General features: G+C 45.8%; 1 protein-coding gene across 4 annotated transcripts in view; it reads left to right on the top strand.

The window, feature by feature from the left end:
- Nucleotides 1-23272, top strand: part of LOC135377678 (ranBP-type and C3HC4-type zinc finger-containing protein 1-like) — a 102200-nt gene that overhangs the window by 71844 nt on the left and 7084 nt on the right. For 3 of the 4 annotated variants that reach the window (XR_010418176.1, XR_010418177.1, XR_010418175.1), the window contains exons 2-3: nucleotides 6066-6174; nucleotides 9384-9441. Coding sequence is in view for 1 of the 4 variants with exons in the window: in XM_064610269.1 (XP_064466339.1) it covers nucleotides 23158-23217 (60 nt within the window). In the remaining 3 variants the exon portion in view is untranslated. Of the gene's footprint in view, nucleotides 1-6065; nucleotides 6175-9383; nucleotides 9442-23075; nucleotides 23218-23272 lie in introns of those variants that run through there. The other variant, XM_064610269.1, reaches the window with a different exon arrangement.

The following is a 23272-nucleotide window of genomic DNA, read 5'->3' as shown; positions in this document are numbered from 1 at the left end:
GTTCCGAGTAAATAAGGACATGTATTTGATCGAAGAGTATGGCAAAGTTATACATGGATACCTTTTCAGCGGATACGCGGAGGAGTTTCCCGTTATCAATAGGGAACACAACAATCCAGCTTTTTACAGGCCCGTCCAAGGAGTTTTCCGCGAGGCATTCACAACAACACAGTCACAGGTAGTCTTTGACGCGTCGTCACATGGTGCTGAAATGCCTCGATAAATGACCGATGCTCCAAGATGACATGCAGAACATTTCAATCAGGTTCCGGATGCAACAGATCGCTGTGGTGGCGGATTTCAAGAAGGCTTTCCTCCAGATCAAAGTCCTGCTCCATCGCGAGGTGACGTCTAACGAACTCTGCATTCTCGGGATGAAGCGTGCACCCTTCGAAACGACTGCAAGTCCTTTCCTCCTTGCTGCTCCGCTGCATCATTACCTTCATCACATCACTGACGACGTAAGGGATACAGCAAATATCTTGATGTCCTCATTCTACATGGATGACCTGGCAACGGGAGCTGATGACATTGAACAAGCCACGAGGATGCATCTGCAGGCATGGGTAATCATAGAAGAAGCTGGAATGCGTCTGAGAAAATGGGCATCAAATAACTCCCGGTTAAAGTCTGTATGCAAAGAGGATGAGGCGAAGGAACATCAAGGGCCAATACACCAGAAAGTCCTGGAAGTTCCTCGGAATACCGAAAGTGACAGGCTGCTGATGCCTAGTTTGGAAGCCGTACAAAAGTTCGTGGCATTATCTGGAGCAACTAAAAGGAATAGACTCCAAGGCACTACGAGACTGTTCGACCCTTTAGGGTTCCTCAATCCGTTCACGTTCAGGGCCCCGTCCATGTTTCAAGGTCTGTGGGAGAACAAGGTTGGATGGGACGAAGATATCGCACGTGATGTGCAACACAAGTGGATCGAACAGTGTAATGAATTATCCACATTATCAGCATTGGAGATTCCGCGTTGCGTCGTTCCAGCGAATGCACTTGCGTTAAAATATGGATACACATATTTCGTGATACTAGCGCTGTGGCATATCTGAGAACTGTAAACACGAAGGACGAGCTTGTAACGCATCTGTTACTTTCAAAGACTCGTTTAGCACCCATTAAGCAACTTTTCCTTCCAAGACTAGAGGTTATGGGAATGCTGATCGGAGCGAGAATGCTCACCTCCCTGCAGAGGACACTGCATAAATTCAATTTCGACTATTTTAAGTGGACGGCCTCTATAATCGCACTGTGGTGGGTACAGCGCCCGCTGATCGAATGGAAAGTGTTCGTTGGCAATCGTGTAAAAGAAGTCCTATACGTCTCACCGAAGTATCGCATTGGGCACACTGCTTGGGTCCGAAAACCCAGCCGACCACTTGACGAATGGCATTACTTGGAGTAAACTGATCAACAGTCAATCGTAGTGGCACGACCCAAGCGGCTAGTCGTAGACAGGGCGTGTTGGCCCAACAATTTTGCCGAATGGAATTTCCGAACGGACGAAGTAACGTTGCAACAACTGTCGATTCTCCAATTATTGATTCCAATTCGCGATTTGAATGCGTTCAGCAAGTATTCCCACGTTGTGCGAACGACTGCCTGGATTTTTCGATTCATGGGAAATTGTCGGCATAATAAAGGACGGGTCACTGGTGCCTTGACGGGAGACAAACATCTTCTGAGACGTACTGAGTACGTACTTCGCGAGCCGAAACATACCCGGATGAAGTTTACTCGTTGAGAGAGAAAACAGTTTCCTAAGAACTTCAAGATCGCCTATTTATAACCTTTCTGGAGCTCGGGTTAAAGGTCGACTTCGCTATGCAGGTGAAGAAGTAGTAGTCAAACATCCCATCATCATTTCAAAGCATCATCACCTTGCAGATCTTATCGCGTCCGCCTCACTTCCGTAAGCTAGGCAATTTGTGAATACTGTGATCTACCGCTGCACAACATGCAAACGCTTCCGACCACAGGCAAGCGAGCGCACCTACTGCTCCGCTACCTGCACAGCGGGTCACCCGCATTCTTCCGTTTGTCTTGGCAAGTGTAGTCTTTGTTGGCCCAGTTTTTGTAAACTGCGACGACGGCTCATGGAGATCCTATATCGCATTGTTTACATGTGCCGTTACAAGGCAGCACATTTGAAAGTAATTATAAATCTCGGAGCCAACGCGTTTTTTCTCGCATTCAGGAGGTTTGTGCCGCGCAGTGGAATACCCTCTGTGACGTACTCAGACAACGCACTAACATTTAAGAGGGCCGCGAGAGGCCATTCAAACGTTAGGGAGACTAATATACGGGAAGACGAAGTGCAAAATCACATGCCCACAAAAATGATCAGCTGAAGGTTCATACCGTAAAGACCAGCGTGGTAAGGCGGCTTTTGGTAGCGACTCGTTCGAACCCTGTGACATGCTCTACGACGAGACATCCGAAAGCAATCGTTGACGACCGAAGAAATTGAAACTGTGCTTGCCGAAGCCGAAGCAGCAGAAGCTCTCATACTATTTTTTACATTGTTGGATCGAAAGTTGCTTACAACGTAAGAAATAGGATGAGAGCTTTAACGCCAGTCGCCATGAATCACAGTGAAATGGTGTGGGACACAAAACATAGAAACCAGTTTATTCCTTGCAAGAAGTTTGTGGTGTACAAGATCCCGTTATCGTGTGAAGCATGCTATGTCGGGCAAACTGCTCGATGTGTTGTGGACCGGTTGAGAGGACATTCCTTAGCTATATATATATATATATAAAGAAAGTTTATTACATCCCTTAGCGGGCACGTGTCATCATGGAAGCGGCACACATGGCTCGCATACCGAAAAGCATTAGTAATCCCTCTATTGCAAGCCGACGTCCCGTTTGGCTGACCTTTCCCCCGTTTTTTTTCCCTTTCGTCTAATAAATATATCCCCCCCTCTATTGATCTGAAACCCTCTCTTCTTAACATCCTCTCCCCTTAATGTGTTTTGAAATGTGAAAATTAAACACTTCTTTGCTTGCTCTGAGTTAGTGCAGCTGTGTCGTCCTTTCAGTCCTCCTCAAACTCAAGGTATGAATCTTCAGTCCACGTCACACCAGCTGGCTTTCTTTATTCTTCTTTTAACTCTGCACAAGTACTTTCGAGAAAACGGATACACCAGCAAGGGATAGCGGACCACTTTTGGAAACGTTGGCACCAAGACTATCAGTGGCAGTTGTGATCGGCCCATGTATCACGTCGCATTCCCTGTCGTTCCATCAAACAAGGCGATCTTGTACTCTTGCATGAAGAACGAGCATGAAGAACAGCATGAAGACGGCACGAATTGTGAAGTTTCATCAAGGAGAAGGGAGAGAGAGAGAGAACAGATCAGGTTCAATCAAGCTTCCATCTGGTCAAATCACACGACGATCTGTACAGAAGCTGTATTCATTGGAGGCCCATCTCCAATTTGCTAGTGATGTCCATTTCGATGGGAGGGTGTTGCAGAATGAGGAATTACAGCCTGTACCTTGACTTTAATTTCTATTTTCATTAATTGCGAATGTAGATGACGTTCGCGCTACGAACTGCTGTGAAATTTTGTGTGTTTGTATGTTGTAATTCTGAAAAAGAGGAACAAGATAATGAGTTATTTTTGAATTTGGAACGTCTGGGTCGTGTCATTTCTCTCGCTCACATAGAATATCCTGAGTGATGATGATTTGAAGTTCTCTTAACGGAAAGTCAAGTAGTCGCTATCCATCTGAGCGAACAGCTCCGGCGGTTGCGGTACTTTTCGAGTTCCAGAAACCTAAGACTAACTAAGTCTAAACTTTAGTCCAACTGTACTATCTAGAACATTCTCGCCGTCGCAGGCAGGGGCGGCGCTACGTCCTGAATTCAGGGGGACCCCACATCCCAACCGGCGCTCCCTTCCATGCCCCACCGCCACCACCAATTCATGTCTCTGGTCCCAAAAATTCGAAGCAGGCTGAATGACAAAAGTGGCAAATGCTTTATTGTTTTCATCTTGTATGGATTGAATGTACATTGCGTATTTGCAAATGAATGAATATTTTCTGTTGCGGCTTTTCCGAAGGCGGTCACCGCGGACGAGAACCAGAGAGCCTGGAATTGTATGCGCCGCGCTGTGGGTGCAGCTTTCGATACTACAGCTCACGGCACACATGAGACTGCTAGTTGTTTAAAACATCCTTGTGCATCCTTCTACCGCATCAATCGACAAAGCCTTGACGATGCTGGCAATTTGATCGATTCAGGAGAAGAGTTTATGGCATTTTATTCGTACACTCTAAAAACAAGAAAAAAAGAAAAAGGGTGTTGTTGTAACTCCTTCTTGGGGAGTACATCCTTGCTACATATATCACTCCCATTGGAGTGTACAATTATCCTCCATTGCCCTCGTTAAGTAGTCTCCTCACTCCCTTCGTAGCTATGAAGGAGATCTGTGGCAAGGGTGTACTCCCCATGCGGCACCTGAGATAACACTTTGGCGCCTTACCTCCATGGGAATTTTGCGCCTCTTCACAAATTCAGGGGGTCCATACAGTAACCCCTGTAACCCCCCTTATGCTGCCCCTGGTCGCAGGAAACCACTCAAGTATAGTTCTGTGCTGCGGTGGCAAAGAGAAAACGATTGCGGTACTTTCCGGGTCCCAGTGACTTTATTTCCTAGTAGCTGACCAGCTCAACTGGTGGGCACGCTTGGACTTTTCCCATGGTTCCTTTGCTTTACCCATAAAACAGCGCTCGCGAAGAGAGGTGTCAAGTAGTGACGGCGGGCATTTTCCGGACAGCGGGCAGCTGCTCGTTAATGGATGCCTGGGGCGTGCTGTCCTTATCGGAAGGTGTCGTTACTCAGCGCCGCTCCGTAACGAGAGGAAACGGTAGCTGGCTGCAGGTTTCATTCTTGGGTCTGCGCATGCAACACAGTTTAAGGACCCAATTAGCGAGTGGCCCTTACTTCATCCTCACTTCTAGCGGAAGGCGCCACTGACTACTCAGAGAGCTTAAAGTACCGAATGCCAAGCGTAATGCACTCATTGCTCGGGGCACAGTAGCGATAACAGCACTACTGGCCACACGCAACGACAGCACGCGATAGGGGACGTGAACATGGAGAAGATGACTCGAAATTTATCTCTTTTGCGTGGTCCTCCTGTTCCGGTGCAGACGGTGTACGTTGTAAAAATGCACTTCCTGTGGCTTGTGGCCCTCTGACAGTAAGACGAGCAAACACGAGGTTGACTGCCAGTTACGTGTAAAGTCTGAGCAAAAGAGGGGTTGCTGCAACTGGGGAATGATGGTATGACCTAAAGCCAGCTGCTTCACATATTCAATTCGAAGTTTAACACACACTTTGTTCCTCAAGTTTCTTTCATCTCCAAAAAAGTAAAAGAGACAAAACTGTCATGTCTTGTCACATAATGCTGTGCTGCTGCATTCACCTCCAATTGATTAGAAACTTCCCTCCTTGTCAAACGCTTTTGGAGTTAAAGCAAAGAAGCAATCGCGAGATGCAGCGGGATGGCGAATCGGCCAGACGGTCCATGCATTCACACCGCTGATACGACAGACGTTGGAACTTTCGTCAATGTTACGTAGAGTGCTCAAAAATCATGTCAAATTTTTGTCTTCCAGAGTTATTTCAGTAAACTAAGAAAAATATATGATTCCATCATACGTTTGTTAGCTATAGGGTAATTACTTTCGCTTTGAATTCTGTTTGAACTCTTCCAGGTATATATTTTTTTGACATCTTTTGTAGTCAAGTGGAACAACAAATTGCAAGGTTGTGGTTCGAAGCTGAAGAGAGAGAGAAAGCGAGAGAAATAACAATCATAACGAAATTTGTGCTACAACGAAACTAACCAACTAGCCTCTGGTTACTAACTAGTCGTTTTCTAACAGTATTCTAGACGTTGATTACTAACAACTAACTAGCAGTTTCATAAGAAATGCTGTACCACGGGAAAACGCTGGGGCCCCGCATACCTAATGATGTCCGTTGCCCTCTTGCAGTTTTCGAACGCTGCTTATTTCTGGCCGTCTCTTCTCACATCTAGGTTTCGTGCACAAAGAGGCAGCGATTGCTCCAAAGTGCTCCAAAAAGCTCCCAAAAGAGTCTACCACATACTCTGAGTGAGAAACCGTATTCGCTACATGGCACCTCAGGTAAGCAGTGGCCTGTCGAAGGCATTCCAACATTCCTAATACGATAATCATCTTCACCCTATTAAAGCTCCAAAGAGCTCTCTATAGCTTGTCATAGCGGATTACTGGAGGAAAAAGTTTCTTCGCCATCTTCTTGAAGACGTGAATGCGATCCGCTTCAAATGATCTAAATTAAAGATGTGAGTGGTCGCTACTTATGTGCAAGCGATACTGCGCGTGTCTTGTTTGCGTGATGGATCACAGAGCTCGCGTTGTACGTGCGTTGATGACGTGCCCAGCATGTTGATGCTGAAGCTTGGAATGCGTCAGTTGCATTTCTCTGTATCTGATTATAGAATCACTATACTGTCATGTGTCCTGGCCGTCACATCGTGTACCGGCAGAAGCTGCGAAGTACAGTCAGTACAGTCGACTTTTCAAGAATGTCCCAGTTCTCAGTAGGAAATATGCTGCTCCTCTACATGGTGACTGCGACAACAAACAACACACCTGAGGCCATTGCACCACTGTTCTCTGCGCTGTTTTTTGTGCCATTGCACCACTTTGTCACCCCTGGTCTCGTGCTACAACAACCTATTAAAAGTATATCTTCTTTGGATTATATCTGTTGCGGCACGTGTTCAAATTTCGTGCAGGTCAAGCGCTCGTGCGCATATCAGATCGCATGTGAGTAACGATCAAGCAAGTGCGTACTGACCGTCACTCGCAGTGCAACGCTTACTCCACGTGCGTTGAAGGTACTCTCCATCAAGCAGTGTAACTTCTGGCAACGGCCAACCACAAGCCAAACTGTGTGTCTATGCAGTTGACCGCATTACGTGGTTGGGAGGGAGTGACGATGAGGCGGTAGCGGTTGTAGCGGCAGGACACAGCTGAAGCCAGCGCTGGTTGGTTTGTTGGTTGGTTGTGCCGTTCCATGGCCGAACGGTCTGCCTACCGATAACAACAACAACAACTTTCTTTGCGACCTTGGAGAATGGGGAGTTTCATCGCCACAGGCGATACTCTACCCCATTGCTGGATGGAATGGGGGGAATAAAATAACGAGCCCCTTCACAATAACGATCGAAGTCTGATGGTGTCCAGAAATGTCAGAAGAGCTTTGAGCGCAGAGCGTTGCTGGGCTGGATTGGGCCAGGGACCAAGCAATTTCGATAGGGAGAAAGGGCGAGAGTCCAGCTGACGAAGAGACTCGGAGAGTGCTGCCTACCGATATGCTGACATGTTGCTTGGGGAAGTCGTGCATCCTAGGGTACTTCCAATATTTGCCAAATAACGTCCGAGGAAAACCCGCGGACCGAAGCAAATGTCAGATTTGACAGCCCCTGTCAAAATTTCGAGCTCAGCAACGCGAAATCAGGTACTTGAAAGGAACGTCGCGATTGCCTTATACTGTTTTCAGATTTATCGTGAGCATTTTTTTATCTAGTCCTCGTATAGTGCATCGGATTGAAGAAATTGCTGCACCAGCGTGTGTAAAACATCTAAGCATTTTCTGCATTAAAAAATTCAATGGAATTTACTATCGAAACCTCCTTTTTCAACGCAATAGACTATTGCGTTGAGTTTTAGTGCAATGTTAGCTATCGCCTGAGCGTACGTTAGGAATAGCGAGGTGGTTCTGAGCGCTGCGCGAGGCTCTGTTTCCGTTTTGCGCGTGCACGGGACCACCAACGCTATCCCTTACGTACGCAAAGGCGATAGCGTACGATGCACTAACTGTTCAAAGAATGGCAGCTAACATGGTACTGCATATTCGGATTTTTTTCGGAATATTCCGAACTTGACAAAAAAAAAATTCATTCGGGGGTGGGGGGGGGGGGGGGGGTTCGGCAATTTTCGGCAAATGCCGAAAACCACAAACACTAGCAATAGTATATCCCCACACCTGGCCACCTTTGCCAGAAAACAGACGACTGCACTGTCTTGTTGTATTGGTTCAGAATTAAAACCAAGTTTTCTTTTGTCATGGTTATAGTTGACATGAATAATTTTGTAACGCTGTAAATATGGCACCCATTTCCATATTCTCCCAAAAGTGACATATCAATATCCTCCACACGCGTGTTTATCGCACATCACATATGTGGAGCGGGCGGTGTTGATGCACATTTGTAGCAAAAATAATAATAATAATTTTAAAAAAAAGGAGGCATGACCCATAATCAGACTCGCGCCTCTGTTAATCGTATAGTGCAGACAACAAGATGACGCATTACATACGTGGGCCTTCAGAAATATTGCCGCTTTGTATTGCTTGAAAAGTAGCCAATTTGCCCCAATCAGGACCACGCCGCTGCGAGATGCGGTAAAAGAAAAAGAGTGCCGAAGGCATGGCTTAGAGACCTCTAATTTCAATCCGCCCGTCCTTATCCGGGGTCGCGCCCCAAGGTTCAGAGAGCCCTCCCACTTAAGCCACTAAAAAACCGCGAGGTCCACAACCAGGTGGACCTCCTTGCTACTTCTTACAGTTGAATTTTCGGGGAGAACAGGGAGAAAAAAAAATGCCACCTTACCAGGTGAGCGGAAGCATGGTGAGATTTATTAATGGCATTTTGAGCTCGGAAGATTCTCAGCAGATGAAGCATGGCCCACATTTTCGCGGTATAGGCACGTTTTTTTAGAGAAAACATGGGAAAGTATAGCAAGGCGATATTCCGGATTTGCGCGGCATTTCCAATGGTATCCGTACACCGACAGTACCGTTAGTGCATACAACGAATGTTTTCGTGTAGGTCAATAGGTGTTGTTGGCTTCAAAGAACGGGCCCATAAACTGGGAGAAAAGTAAAGGCACCCGTCCTTTGCGGCAAAAGCGTAAACAAGGAATGAAAAATACAGATCAACGTAGCGCGACCCACACCAGGGGGCGTATAATGTGGAAGCCCCACTGAGTGCATGGACAACGCACGCTTTATCAACGCTGGAAATCTCAAGAATAATCCGATGACAATGATGATCGATTTCCAAAAGCTCTCTTCGCCGGTAACGAAGCATAGGGACCACATACTAAAGTATCCGATGTTGGTATAGCAGTAACGTGTAAATGCGCGTAACGTAATTTCCACAATGTGCACAAGCTGTACGCTGACAATAGCAGAGGAGCTACCGTCTCTCATTCGCCGGCACTTGCCCTTGACCTGCCTCTTGCATAATTTGCACCTGTTGCATGATACCTTAAATAAACGACCTCACTTCGTGCTCCAACAGGTCGCCTGCTTCTGTCTGTAGTGGACCATCCACAAACTCTTCAATGCAATAGCATAAGGTAAGTTCCTGGTCTGCTCTTGTATGTCGCCCAGACTTCTGGAGCCATTGTCATGCTAGGTATATCTACCCCAAATAATCTTCATGTGCATCCGGAATGATGGGGCCATCATATGGTCTGTCATGCAGAGAAGTAACATAACACTTCATTTGGATCACGACGAGTGCGGTGTTTCATCGCGATAGGCAATACTCTATCCCATTACTCGCGGTAACTTGGTGAAGATATAATGATGAGGTTCATGGTGAGGAATGAGTACCTGCAGTGTCCAGAAAGGTGAGCAGTACTTTTAGGGCATGGCGCTGGTGAGCTGAATGTGACTCTGGACCAAGCAATGGGTCATTTCATGTTTTGTTACGGAGCATGCGCAAGACAGTAGACAGTAGCGCATTCTATCGGGACTATGGCTGTAATCTGTCGTCTGCCATTCGTATCCACATGGTATCGGGTTGCACGTTTTTGCGATGAGAGGCAACATTTTGTGAACTTATGGAGCGAAAGACTTTTTGATAAAAATGGTAACAACACGTTCGTTCAGCTGTTGCAGAGCAAGGTACAGCAAGGGGAAGAAGTTTGACATTGCTTCGAGCACCGTGTGTCAGAGATTTCCGGCGTACGTCAAAAGAACCCCAGGTGATCGAAATTATCCGCAGTCCTACCCTGCGGCACGTGCAACATGCCGCCATACTATAGTCAGACAAACCTTACGTGGAACATTACGGCACCATTACCATTATTACTTTTTTGGGTTTCCTGCAAACGACTGAACCACAGCAGAGGAAGAAGTCCAGTATTTGCTCGCTGCTCGGGCACGGAACACCGGTAATAACCTTGTTCCAGCCTGTGATGACAGATGAGTACCTCCCAGGTACGACGTTGCATCCCGGATGCTCCATGAACTTCAGGTTATGTCCAATTAACCCTTTATGACCAACGGAGACAACACGCACATGGTTTCAATTGACCCCATAATTCACGACGATTCTACTTCGCCAATTAGCCGAGCGGTGGCACCAGCTCTTTCTGAAAAGGCGGATTCCATCTCAATGAGAAGGCGAGAGCCAAACTTATTTAAAGACTAGCTCTGTAAGCGTAGTCCTGAAAGGTTGGCAAGACGGGGAATGGAAACGGGTATTCCACGTTAAATCACCACAGTGACGGCAGTTTGGAGGGTCCACTTGTCGGAAGTGATAACGTAGCTTATTTATTTGAATTTCATTGTTTCTTGGGCGTCCGAGGCTTACGTGTTAGTGTCGTCCATGTTTTGCAGCCTGCCTCAGCTAATTCTCGTTGTTTACATTAGATGCCGCCTGCCTCGCGTCCGACCGAGTGAGTGAGTGAGTGCGAAATATGAAAGAGAGAATCGGACCAGCGTGGTTTGTTGTCTGTCCTCCTTGCACTTGAGACACTCTAACTTACAGGAGAAAGCCCTACTGGCGCGATGTTGCATCGGTAGCATTGGTAGCATACCTAACCGGAAATCAAAAGAAGGGTCCAGGTTCGTGTCCTGGCGTTTGCACCTTGTTTAATTTGAACTTAATTGGAGGTTATTGGGCTTCGGTCAGAACTTGTCGTGTCTGAGCCATTGTTGGAAGCCCGAGATGTCGATGAAGGCTACGAGGAAAAGGGCTTCGAATGGTATCCGATGAAGTTGTAGCAGTTCTGTGGAGAACTGGAAGGTTGCGAAGCACCGTCGCCCGCACTAAGGTTTTATGAACGGCAAGGAAAAAGCACTGGTTACAGCGCCGTCCAGACTCAGAGTGATGTTGAATAGCGGAAATCCGTCGCTGCGTCTTGAGTTCGACGCATTTTTCTGGAGAAAGATCTATCCCAAATTCGGTAAGCTATTTGTGGATGTTATTTAATGCTCGTTGCAAGTAGCGCGGAGTGGCAGATCATGATGTTCCTGCTGTCCAAAGCTAACATCGTCTAAATACATGGATAATGCGATATTTCGAGGAATTACCTATTTTACACCAGCCATGACAACGTTAAACAGTGTTGGAATGAAGACGCTTCCTTCTGGTACTTCTTGGGGAACACCATACACTATATGAGGCATTGTCCGCGGGATGTGCGCACGGCAATACTTTCGTCTGTAAGGACATGGAACCAGCAAAACAGTCGACACGACACTCCAGAAGTTCACAACATGGGCTAGACACAAATATGCGAAACAGTGTCGTTTACGTGCTTGATGTTTAAGAAACAGCGCTATACATCCAAAAACTGAAACTTGCCATTTTTTAGCTATAGGCCACCCTACCAGAGACTTCCGAAGCAGATTAGTTTATTGGCCAATGTCACCCCTTGGTCTTGAAGAACAGCTGGAAGCGCAGTTGCATCTATGGATGTATTTCAGCAGTAAAACCTTCACTTCCTACTTTTGTAGTCAAACCAGTAGTGCCTTCAAAGCCTCCACAGACCTCTTCCAGCACCTCTCTCTCTCTCTTTCCATTGCTGCATTCAAGGTCAGGAGGGATCAGGTACCAACAGCAGTACTGAAACAACTGATGATGGACATCACGCAAAGAAAGTACTCTACGCACACGGCGGTGTTTACCGATGTATCCTCCAGTCCTCAATGCGCGACGGCACTCTGTGTCGTTCCAGCAGGTTCGTTGTTGCACGGGTACCGCTTTTCGCACCGCTCATTGTCAACATCCCAGAATTGTATGCGATCCTTTTATTACTGTCACAAGTAACATGCTCCAATCCACATAGATGGGTGATGCATTATGAGTGACTCAAAAACTGCATACTCCAATATGTCCGTGGAGCACTGGCCTCTGTATGGTGACGGACACCCTTCAAGAAATCACTGATGCCTTGAAAAGAGTGATCATCGCGTATCGCTACAGTGGATTCCTGGTCTCTGTGATACTCACGCGAATAAGGGAACGGACAGAGCTGCGGCAGTTGGATATATATTACACGTAGTCTCGTACAACGGGCCAATTATCCTCTCTGAAGGGGATATAGGGAAGCCCATGTCACATCAGGAGTGAGGTTAGAATGTTCCTTCCAGTACTGTCATGCGAGTAGTAGATCCCCAGTCTTATAACAGGCTTCATCTCGGAGTGGCCTTCACCTCGCTTGTTATGCACAGGCTTGGTCGCACACTCTAAGAAAAAAGGTAGAATTTCCTACCCAAGCTGGTAGAACGACAGTACTTCTACCATTTCGGGCCAATATCCACGTGCGCCTTCTCCTCCGCGGGTATAAGCGACGGCGCCCCTTTCCCTTCTCCTCTTTCTCACGTTTTCTCTTAGGGAAAAAAGGTGGAATTTCCTACCCAAGCTGGTAGAACGACAGTTTCAACTCTGTAGTTTGTTTCTACTCTGCAGTTATACCTAAAAGGTAAAATTGGTTTGAGTAGAAATGTGGTCGCGATACAGCTCTACCGAGATGGGTAGAACATTCCACCTTTTTTTTTCTTGGATGGAATGCTCTTCCCATGTTGGCAGATATTGAGCATATGATCATGAACTGTAATCTGTATCCTAATGCAAGAGAGACCGGGAGAAAGAAAGAAATTAAAAAAAAAAAAACATTAACAAGGCACCGCTCAGGTTTGCATCAGTGATAGGTCCCTGGCCCAATATTATGCCCAACTCTCAAGCACTGTGTTCATATCTACACTTTCTGAGGGCACTGATTTTCGCCGACGTGATTTAGCCAAATTCAACTTATATTGTGACTTCTATACCTTGTGCAATGACATTACCGTGTCATAAAAGGTTCATGCGCTGAGTGTTGGATTAGTATTATTGCTGTTGATGTTACGCTGCGCACGAAACTTTATGTATGTCATACGACGGACTTGGGTCGTTATCCACCAGTCACTTCATCATTCCATATGACATGGGGACCAGTGAGGCCTGGGGTAGTGAGCCGCAAATTAAGTTGCAAATTTCCTCATCCTCATCGAAGTTTACGCCATGATTTCGAGAAGACGCAAATATTCCACTACAGAAAACCAATAGGTCTTTCTGATTGACTGCGACTGCGAGACCATGGCCTTATATGACAAGTCTGCAGTCTACCCGAATTTTATTCAGTCATGGGTAAGAAACGCAACCAAGTTACAGTTACAGTTAGCCTGCAAAAATAGCAACTGAGCTATAGCGACCGTTTTTGCAATGTAACTAGCTCCAGCTCCAGCTACCACGTTAAAATAACTTAGTTAACTTACAGTTACCTTCTAAAGAAAAAAAAAAGCCGAATAAGTGTAACTGCTGATAACTTTGGTTTAGGACTTGTAGTGTCCAATCATAGTTATATGACGTGTTATAAACAAAATAATTTCCCATGGGCTTTAACACCACGTTTGGAGTTACTCTATAGGCCATCCTGGCTGTATGTGAGATGACAAAATTTGTAGAATTCCTGGTTGGAAAACGGCAGTATACTTGCAGTATTACAGTACTCGAGTAACTTAGTTACAGTTACATTTTACAGTTACTTTAGCCAAAGTTGGTAACTAGTTAGTTACAATTTACTTTTGTAGAGTTTACTTTTGTATTTTATTATATATATTCAGTGCGTAAAATGTTTTGTTATCAATTTGAGCGTGTACGCACGCCCTTCAGTTGTTATGTCGAGTGCAGAGCTCCTTGTCATTTGACTGTTTTGTACATTCACGATATGGATGCAACATCCTTACCGAGAGAAGTACAGACGTTTCCTAAAACAATATTTGCCTTTTTTTCTACAGCGTATGCGGCTTGTGTGAAATGTGAGCCTCCACTCTAATCCTGCCTTGAGAAAGAACAGAGGTTGGCCGTTCACTTAGGCCATTTTACATTATAACGAGGACGGCTATGCAACTCTTTGCGCACTTTATGCGCTGCTGATACCAGCACAGAAGCATAAAGCGGCACAATGGTTCGTATGTGCTCCTTTTTGTTTGTTTGAGGTTTGTTAGACGTTTGCCCCCATCATCGATTACGCTATAGTCGCGTGAGCCCCGGCGTCTCTTTGAGTTTCCTATGGCATCGAGTCAAGTATTTGCTTATCAAGAGTTCTGTTCCGTACTGAAACATCACATGTTTCATCAACTGTAACAAGTCGCTCAAGAAAAGTGTGACTAGAACGCTCAAAACGCTGCAAAATCAACTTTGAGGCATCCATTCGGAGTTGTTTCTCATCGGCATTCAACCATTTCGACACCCACTTGACTGACAGCTTCTGCATGCCCAACTCTACATAGTTAAAAACCCAGTGTGTTCTCTGGATATGCGTAAGGTCTTCGCAATTGTTTTAGCCGATCTGCCAAAATGAGGTCATAGACACAATCACCAATTTCGGGTGTTGACACCGTTGGAGGTCTCTCAAATCTTTCGGTGGTTTCGGCGTCGAAATCCCCACGTTGAAAGTTGATACACCACTTCTTCAGGGTTGAGTAAGGCACTCGTCACGTAATATTTGCTTCATGAACTCATAGATTTCCCTGGGAGCTGTCTCGTGCATGAACAGGAACTTCATGCATAATGTAAAACCCCGAGATTAGGGAACACGAAAGGACAGACACAACACGAAGTCTCCAGGAACTCCATGGCAGCCCGAAGTTCAACCTTTGAAATGAAAATTTCACGCTTGTAGTAGACATGGTTCTGTTGGTAGCCCGAGCAAAAATGAACGCTTCCCGTTATAAACCAACAATTTATTCTTCTTCGTCTCGGCCTTTCTGTCTACGATGAAGAGATCGCGTTTGCATATCTGGAAGTGGGTCGGGCCGAGAACTTTTCGGCACGCCCTCGTAATCTATGCGCTCTCTTAAAATATAATGAAAAATGTAACCCCGGGGCACAGGAACGCACAGACGAACATGGCAGATTCTCGAACACGACAACAGGTTTATTCCCATCATGCAGGACCTTTTACACCGAGAAAGTTTAATAGAGAAGGAGAAGGCGAAACTGAGAGATTGCTTCTACAGTTCCCTCTATTCTTAATCTCTAGAGACCCAGAATAGATGGAACTGTATAAGCATAAACCAGTAGTGTTGCCATACTTGCATTCAAGGAAGAATTCGCCTTTAAAGCGCTGTTTTTTTTGTGTGTTTTTTTGAATATGTTACGTAACTGTACCAGCAGCGTGGACGAGCGGTCGTTGGTGGTAGCCAAGGTCGTGCTGAAGACTGGGAGGTGGTGGGCTCCGAATCCTACCACCGGCTGTGTGTTCTCTGAGGTTTTCCCTGGGTTTTCATAATACTTTCCAGACAAACGTGGGCACAGTTCCGTTTGAAGTCGGCTCAGGACGCATACTGTCATCCACTCCTTCCTGCTGTCCTCTCTCCACCTGACCACATCTGTACGCTGCTCATTGCCACAGTTGCCAATGAGCAGGCAAGCGTGCTTTTGTGAATGCTTTTGGTGACCCCACAAATAGCATCCACAGAGTTTCCAAAACCCTTAGCGGCCATAGAATTTTCATAAGATCTAGAAACTGCACCATCTCCTACAAGCTCCGTACACCGTTCTCACATGTTACAGTAGACGTTTTACGCGGTACGACACCCCTTACTTACGGAATATTGAGCAATCCTAGCAGACAAGACAAACGCACTTCACACATGGACTCCATAGTGAAAAAGTATGAAGTATTAAACCAGAGTAGCCTTCCCATGAAGAAGCACATGAAGTATGTAGCCCAGAGGAAAGACACGACTTGGATTCAATGCCAGAAATGTCAGGGTGGAGTGGCGTTGCAGGACAGTGGCCATATCTAGACTAAAATGGTGGCTCCCGGACTTGTACGTTGGGATAAGGCATCGCCTCCTTACAAATCGTTTGCCTTCCCCCATTTGTCTCTCTTTCTCTCTCTCCAGTTTTTCTTCTAGCCCCTCCCCGTACGATTTATGTACTGAGGGGTAACGTAATCGATGGTGTCCTTTCGCCATGTTATAGTGATGATGGACACCTGCAGACTTGTACACGTTACCGAAAAAAAGGAACTAAATACGTTACCCGTTACCAAAGTAACAAAAGGAACGCGTTCCCGTTACTCGATAGTAACGAGTTACTTTTACGTTACCATGCTATTACAGAGCCACAACCATATCAAAATTGACACGTGCTTCATTTGGTCCGACAATTTCCATGGAATTTGCTTTGAAGAATAGTTGGCGCTCGAAATGGGCATCGGTTATTTTGGTGCGTTTGCTCGAGAGAGCCTCTGTGGCAAGACTGAAAAATTGCAGTGGAAAGACATGGTTGCATCAAATACAACCACCTTTGTTTGATGCATGAGTTGGATGCGCCTGATTAGTAGCGAGGCTGACTTTGCTTCTTTTTTTGTTCTGTGAATTCAAGGTCAACAGCTGCTTTTATTCCCTTATTTTGGCACCACAGTTAGGAGGCTACACGTCAGCGCGATATTGTGCGTTTATGTTCTGATAAATATGTGATATATCTGATATGTTCTGATAAATGCTACACCAACATCTACAAGCCGTTGTATAAGCTGGCTCTTTGCATAGCTAACCTTTCATTCCTTTCAGTAAACATACCCCCCTCCCCCGTTGTAAGCCATCAAATCAACAAAGGTTCTCGGGCCTCACAACACGGCATTGGCTCCACGAGGTATTCGATGGATTCGTGGAAAGCAGTGCCTTTAACGTGTAATCCACGATACGGTAACTGCTACAGCTAACTAAAATATTGAAGACGCTGACCTGGGCACGCTTCTCCAAATTCGAATGCGACGAGTGGGATGCACTCTGTCATTTTAGTTTGGGAAAGCAAAGAAGACACTAAAATACTACATTCCCATCGCCTTTTGCCGCATTCAGCCTGAACGTCTCGTCCAACCCAGGCCACACTCACGTGATTATCATCTGTGCCATCTTATAATCCAACGAGTGATCCTCACTGGAGCTCACAAGTGTGGAGGCGGGAGCGAAAATACGGGGACTAAGGTTTCTTCCCGGGATACGCTGGTAGGCCAATGACACGCGCGAGCTGCATGTGATAAACCCGGGATTTCGTGGTCCACGTCGGGTGGACCCAGTTTACAACAACACGGCGAATCAGCAGAGATTGACAGTGCCATCTCAGGATCCGAGTTTCGGCGAGCTTAGTTACTCTAGTATATCCATTGGCAGCTGCTGGGAGATAACACCTACACCCACAAACAAATCCAGGGTATTTTTCCAAGAATGCTTTCATGGTCAATGACACGACCGGGAAGTGTTGATGCATTCGTCATGTGGGTCACCTTAGGACTCAACAAAAGAGTGACGGTCGACCAGAGGCTCCCAAGAGCTGAACATAAAGGTCAGGTCACCTCGTGTTAGAAGCGTACGAGATTTCAGGAATTTCCACATACTAACTGACCATGTCGTCCACGTTGAAGCCGAGCGTAAACAAAGGAAAGGAACGAGTAACGTGAGTAACGAGTTACCGATTTTTGTAACTGAATACGTTATTAGTTACAACTTTTAGAAGAGTAACTAATCGTGACTTCGTTACCGAAAAAAGTAACTGGTTACTGGGTAACGAGTTACTTGTAACGAGTTACGTACAACTCGGGACATCTGCGATGGAGACCTGTAGAGTGGGTACTATACTATACAAGACCCGGTGCAGTGGGTACTGTCGGAACCGGTCATTTTGGAAGGCATCAGTATGCTCTGTCAGGTTACAGACACGATATACCAGAGAAGGCTAAATGAACGTGATTTGCCCACAATTTATCCATTGTATTATGACCATATCAGTTTCTGCAAAATGACCAGAAATCAGTAATCAGCACCTTATGCTCTCCTGTGGCCTGCAGACTTGTTTGTTCAACTGAGCATTGTCAGCGACACATCACTCTACGTCTTGCCAGGTATAGTTGTATCACCTATTTGTAGCAAATAAATAGCGAAGCACAGCATCCTGTCAGTGATGCTTCCCAGAGTGCACACTGCGTTTGCAATGAGTAATACCAAGAGCAATTTTGTGGCGGATAGTACATTAGAAAATGCCATCATCAACAGACAATGCAAGTTCCACAGAACACGGCCCTTGGAGCAAGCAAAGGGCCGTGCACAGAATGATAGCTTTCCTCGCATGTGCCTATATAGCGTTTGGTTGTTCACCCGTAGCTGAGATGTGACATCCTGTTTCTGGGAACACAGATGTTGCTCTGTGGACAGAACCTATTCGCGTTTTTCGCCAAATCGACGCCGCACAGCGGTGAAACTCGGGACTAAGCCGATCCAGGGACACAAGGCCGACACCGCGTTCACTTGCGGAGAAGTTGCTGCTGCTTTTCGCATGGGTCGCTGAGCTGCACCTGTATTTTGCTCTTGAAATCATGGATGAAAGAGACAGTACAGACAACGAGCAGCAAACTAAACCAAACGACTTTTGTTCTGTGCCAGAATGCGACTCTGCGCGCCGAGAGGACAGCCAGTTTGTCTTTCCGTGTTTTCTTCTTTCCACACATGGAATACCGCCTACTTTGACGCATCCTCGGAAGAGATGGATTGAGCGACTCAAAATCAGCAAACCTGTTACATCAGCAATGCCCGTGTATGTGTGACAGAGCTCTTGGAGCGGTACTGCCTACATATCTCATGAACGTCCTTTCTTTTTCTTTTTTTTCGGAAGCACACTTCTGTGCAGCTCACGTCAGGAAGGGAAGCAAAACAGGCAAAACAGATCAAGTTTGTTTCAAACTTGAGTAGCCATTATGTGTAAAAAAGCGCAAGGGATAGCGCGAAAACGTATACCAAGTCAGTTTTATAACTGTGCATTTGAATCAGCGCGTCAAATCACTTGGGAAAGAATGCAGAAAGAATACGGCGCTTCGTTAAGGTTTCCCAAAAACATGAGCACCAGTGACAAACGGGTGTCGCAACATTACCCTGTAAATTCTAAACTACATTCGTACTACGCGCTACACACTTTGAAGATCTTATCTGTAAGACAGCATCAGCACAGATGTCGTGTGCTTGCATGCCTCTGACATTCCTATGCAGCGCAGGTCACTCGCTGTTTGCTATTTCGGCCTCTCAACCGGTAAACGTGAAATTCACATTCACGAAGAGTGGTTGATCAAACACACCGGAACTTCGCAAATAATACGCAACTGTAGCCTTATCTTTGGACAACTCGGTTACGCCTTCCAGAAGTATATGAGCAGCGTTTAATACTCGTTCGCCTTCAACGCATCGAGAATCAACATTGCAATTCAGAAATCTCAAAATCGAAACTAAGCGACAACCTGGATACGTCCGCCATGTTGGAGTTTAGATGCGCCACCTACAAGTCATGCAAAACGTGATATAAAGAGAGTCGCCTATTCGTAGCTTTCTCGACTGTTACGCTGAGTGGTGGGATTTGCAAAAGAAATTGGCTGTTCGTAACGCCAGCTGGCGCCTTCCAAAGGCAGGAGTGGCGCAAACTGTAATCATACTGAACATGAAAACCGTACGGACAGGACTTTTTTTTTTTTACCTGACTAGTAATGTCGATGAAACTTGACAGGCACCGTAACGCTGTTGGGTGTTCGAACTTAAGCGTCGACGTAATTTCTTCATAACCGTGAAGTCGTGCTTATTATTACGTAGAACGAAGGGTTTAACGTCGTAGGAGGGTCAGCCTCGCAGTTCTTCGTTTCGCAGAAATGGCAACTGCACCAGGCGTCACGGTACCGAGTCTTACCATTTTTTAAGAGCCGGAAGCGCCCAAAGCAGATCACGCCTTTGTTAGAACTTACAACGTTGCGTTTAGTCGATACTAGTCAAGTCGGAACCAATAAGATCACATGCCAGAAGCCATATCGTTTCACACTGATCCTAGAACATATTTCAACGCTTTATTGAATCGTGCAAGTTGTCTCTTGTGTTTCCTCACTCCGTCCTTCACATTTAAAACGTTACAAACCTTCTGCAATTCTCCTATAAGGCTATAACAACTTGCACTCATGTAATGCAACTCCTCGAGATCCCGTGGATCACCACAAAACACGCACAGTGCAGGTTGACTGCAGATGCTAGTGCTGATCACGTAGAAGCATGCCGGCAGGGTTGGCTTGACAGTATCCACACACCACTTGATTTAAAGTGACAATCCTTTTCATCCCACTTGTAATGAAAGGGAAACGACCCCATTGTTCCATCTGCCGTTCACGGCGGTGCGTCATTCCTTCGACGACGTCATACTGGGGCTGTCTGGAGTGACTAGGGCTATCCTTGTTGTGTTCCACATAGAACGCACATGGCTGTCAAGGCGGCGGCTAGCATGGCGCCTATCGGTCAAAATTCGACGTGTCACCCTACACGAGGTTGCCGTTCGCCTCCTAGTTGTATTTGGTTTTAATAAACCGCTAACCCTTGGATATTTTGAGGAACTGCGATTGGCGATGAAGGCAATCGCCTTGGGCCACCTGTTCGGGTACGTGGGTCCATGTGGGTGGATTTCTCGTAAGTATGTTATATGATTACGAAAATTAACTTTCCAGCTAATAGAACTACAGAGGATTATCCAGTTATAAATGTGCTGGTAATCGGAATTCCATGTACGTCATCAGAATGATATCACCTGTTATTCATTTAAGGATATGCGGAAGCCTTATTTTAAATGTCATTGTGTGTTTCTTGGACATGCGTTTCATCTGTGTTTCTAGAAGTGCAGTCGCACCGAAGCAACTGGTCTGCAGCGTGACTGGCAGGAAGCATGTCCTCTTCCCCTTATAACCACAAAGCTGTCGTTCTTTTCTTGTCACATGAAAGCTTTCAGTATGCCAAAGCAGGGCTGATTGCGTGATGTATATACCTCGACATCATCTCTCTCATCTGAGCATAGCATCCAACAATATTCATGGACAGACTTGCACTACTGACACATCTCCCCCCATTCAGTGTCCACTTCTTCGCGCTCATTCGTCATAGGCAGGCATATCGTCTGTGATTCCAATCGTTTCGCTTATTTATCGTGTTCGCGACTGTACAGCTTGTAATTATTTACACCAAATGGACATGGAAATGTCGCTTTTTGTCGCCCTAGGTTGCGTGTTTGTTTTGGTAAAAACAAATAGCGTTGACAGGGAACGACGAATGCAACAAAATGGTTGCAGTGCATAAATACGTCAACACATTGTTACACGAACGCATAAATCAATAAGTGTCGGCATTGCAATCTACATTACGGCCATTTTTTACATGCAACCATGTGAGAAAATCTCTATTTCATTCGCCATACTCTTCCTCCTTATCCTTTCCCTCTTCGTCGTTCACCTTAATAAAAATGTAACTTTCAGAACATCAATCGTGGTCTCCGTGAATGAACTAAATTTCGTATCCTCTGAAACATGAAGCTTCCGCCATGGCTGTGTCGGGTACCCGCGAACGAAAGCAGCAAAGTAGAGCAAAGCGTGTGTACGTTTTCAAGTACCCCCCCCCCCCCCCGTCCGTCCCGAAATATTCAGAAGATAATGATAATTTAATGTCGTTGCGTCGCGAGGCAACTATATGATCCATGAAAGACCACGGTGGATTGGATGACTTTAATGGGAGAGTTGGGGAATAAATTTTCATTCCTCCTCTCTCTGACTCTGTCCTGAAAAATATGCAGACATGTTGCTGGCGATAAAGCAAGCAAAGCACGCGTGGTGTTCAGTTCGTCGATCTCCATGCGCAGAAAGAAGGAAGAAAGAAGGAAGTCATGAAAAGGTTAGCCAGCTGTAGGACACAGCTGGCTAACCTTTTCCAGTGACTTCCTTCTTTTTTCATTAATTTCTTAGGCACTTGAGACTTTGTATGTATTTGTTCTTTCTATGTGTTTCAGCCTCAGAACATCCGCAGAACAATTCCATGCGCAGCTTTAGTTTTGGTTTCCTAGACCGCGGATATGCGGCGCCATCTATCAACCGCGTTGAGCACCTTGCTGAGGGTAAGATCTGTGTGAGCCGACTAGCGGCGCTCTTCTCCCGTTGCCAAATATATAAAGACTAGCTCTAGCATATAGGATAGATTTAGAATATAATACCAAATATTCTAAAATACGACTGCGATCTAAGAGCTAAATTCTCTCTGGAGGGCTAGCTTGTGCTACGCCACTGCCCGATACAAAGGGAAAGCCACTAGCCGTGATATTTTCTGCCTTACAGGAAGTAAACGGCGAAGTAAAAAAATGCAAATAAAAACGATGTCAAGTTCAGGAACGAATAGCCACGAAAAATAAATGGAACGGTCAGTTAGAAGCATCAGCATAGTTTAATTGTACAAGCTTTCCGGACGGACTCCGTCTGAAAGCTCGTCCAATTAAACTATATTGATGCTTTTAACTGTTCCATTTTTCGTGGCTATTACAGGATGAACAGCTGGGCCACGCATTAAATATGATTTGTTTGTCATTAAAAAGTAGTGTAGTCAAGTGTGCTACTATTTGGCACACACAAACGTATGGGTCTGTCCTAGTTAGCGGTACACTCGCAACATTTAAATAGCACCGTACAACCTCCTCTTCGACGAACGACATCCGCAGCTGTGCCACAGCAAAATATGTACAGTTACGTGATTAGCACTGCAGAGGCGCGGAAATAACTCAACGGGATCATGGGAAGAAACTGCTAAAACTAGGGTGCAGTCAAAAGAGCCAGCAGGATATTTTTGGCCCGCGTGTTCACTGAATGTCTACTGCATCGAATAGAACAGCTTCGTTGTGGCACAGTGCCCGCATTCGCACAGCTGCTGGAGTCTAGGGACAGAGCATCAGGGACATGAGCAAATCCACGTCGTTTAACACAAGCCAGGACACATCCGCACCTGTCAGTAGTCAGGTAGGCAGAAGTACTGTTCAACCGAATAATTTAGTTTGACGCGGGATCATTTCAT

Source organism: Ornithodoros turicata, chromosome 1, assembly GCF_037126465.1.
Source record: "Ornithodoros turicata isolate Travis chromosome 1, ASM3712646v1, whole genome shotgun sequence".
NCBI lineage: Eukaryota > Metazoa > Arthropoda > Arachnida > Ixodida > Argasidae > Ornithodoros > Ornithodoros turicata.
Note: the sequence above shows the minus strand (reverse complement) of the source record. Positions and strands in the feature narration are given on the sequence as shown.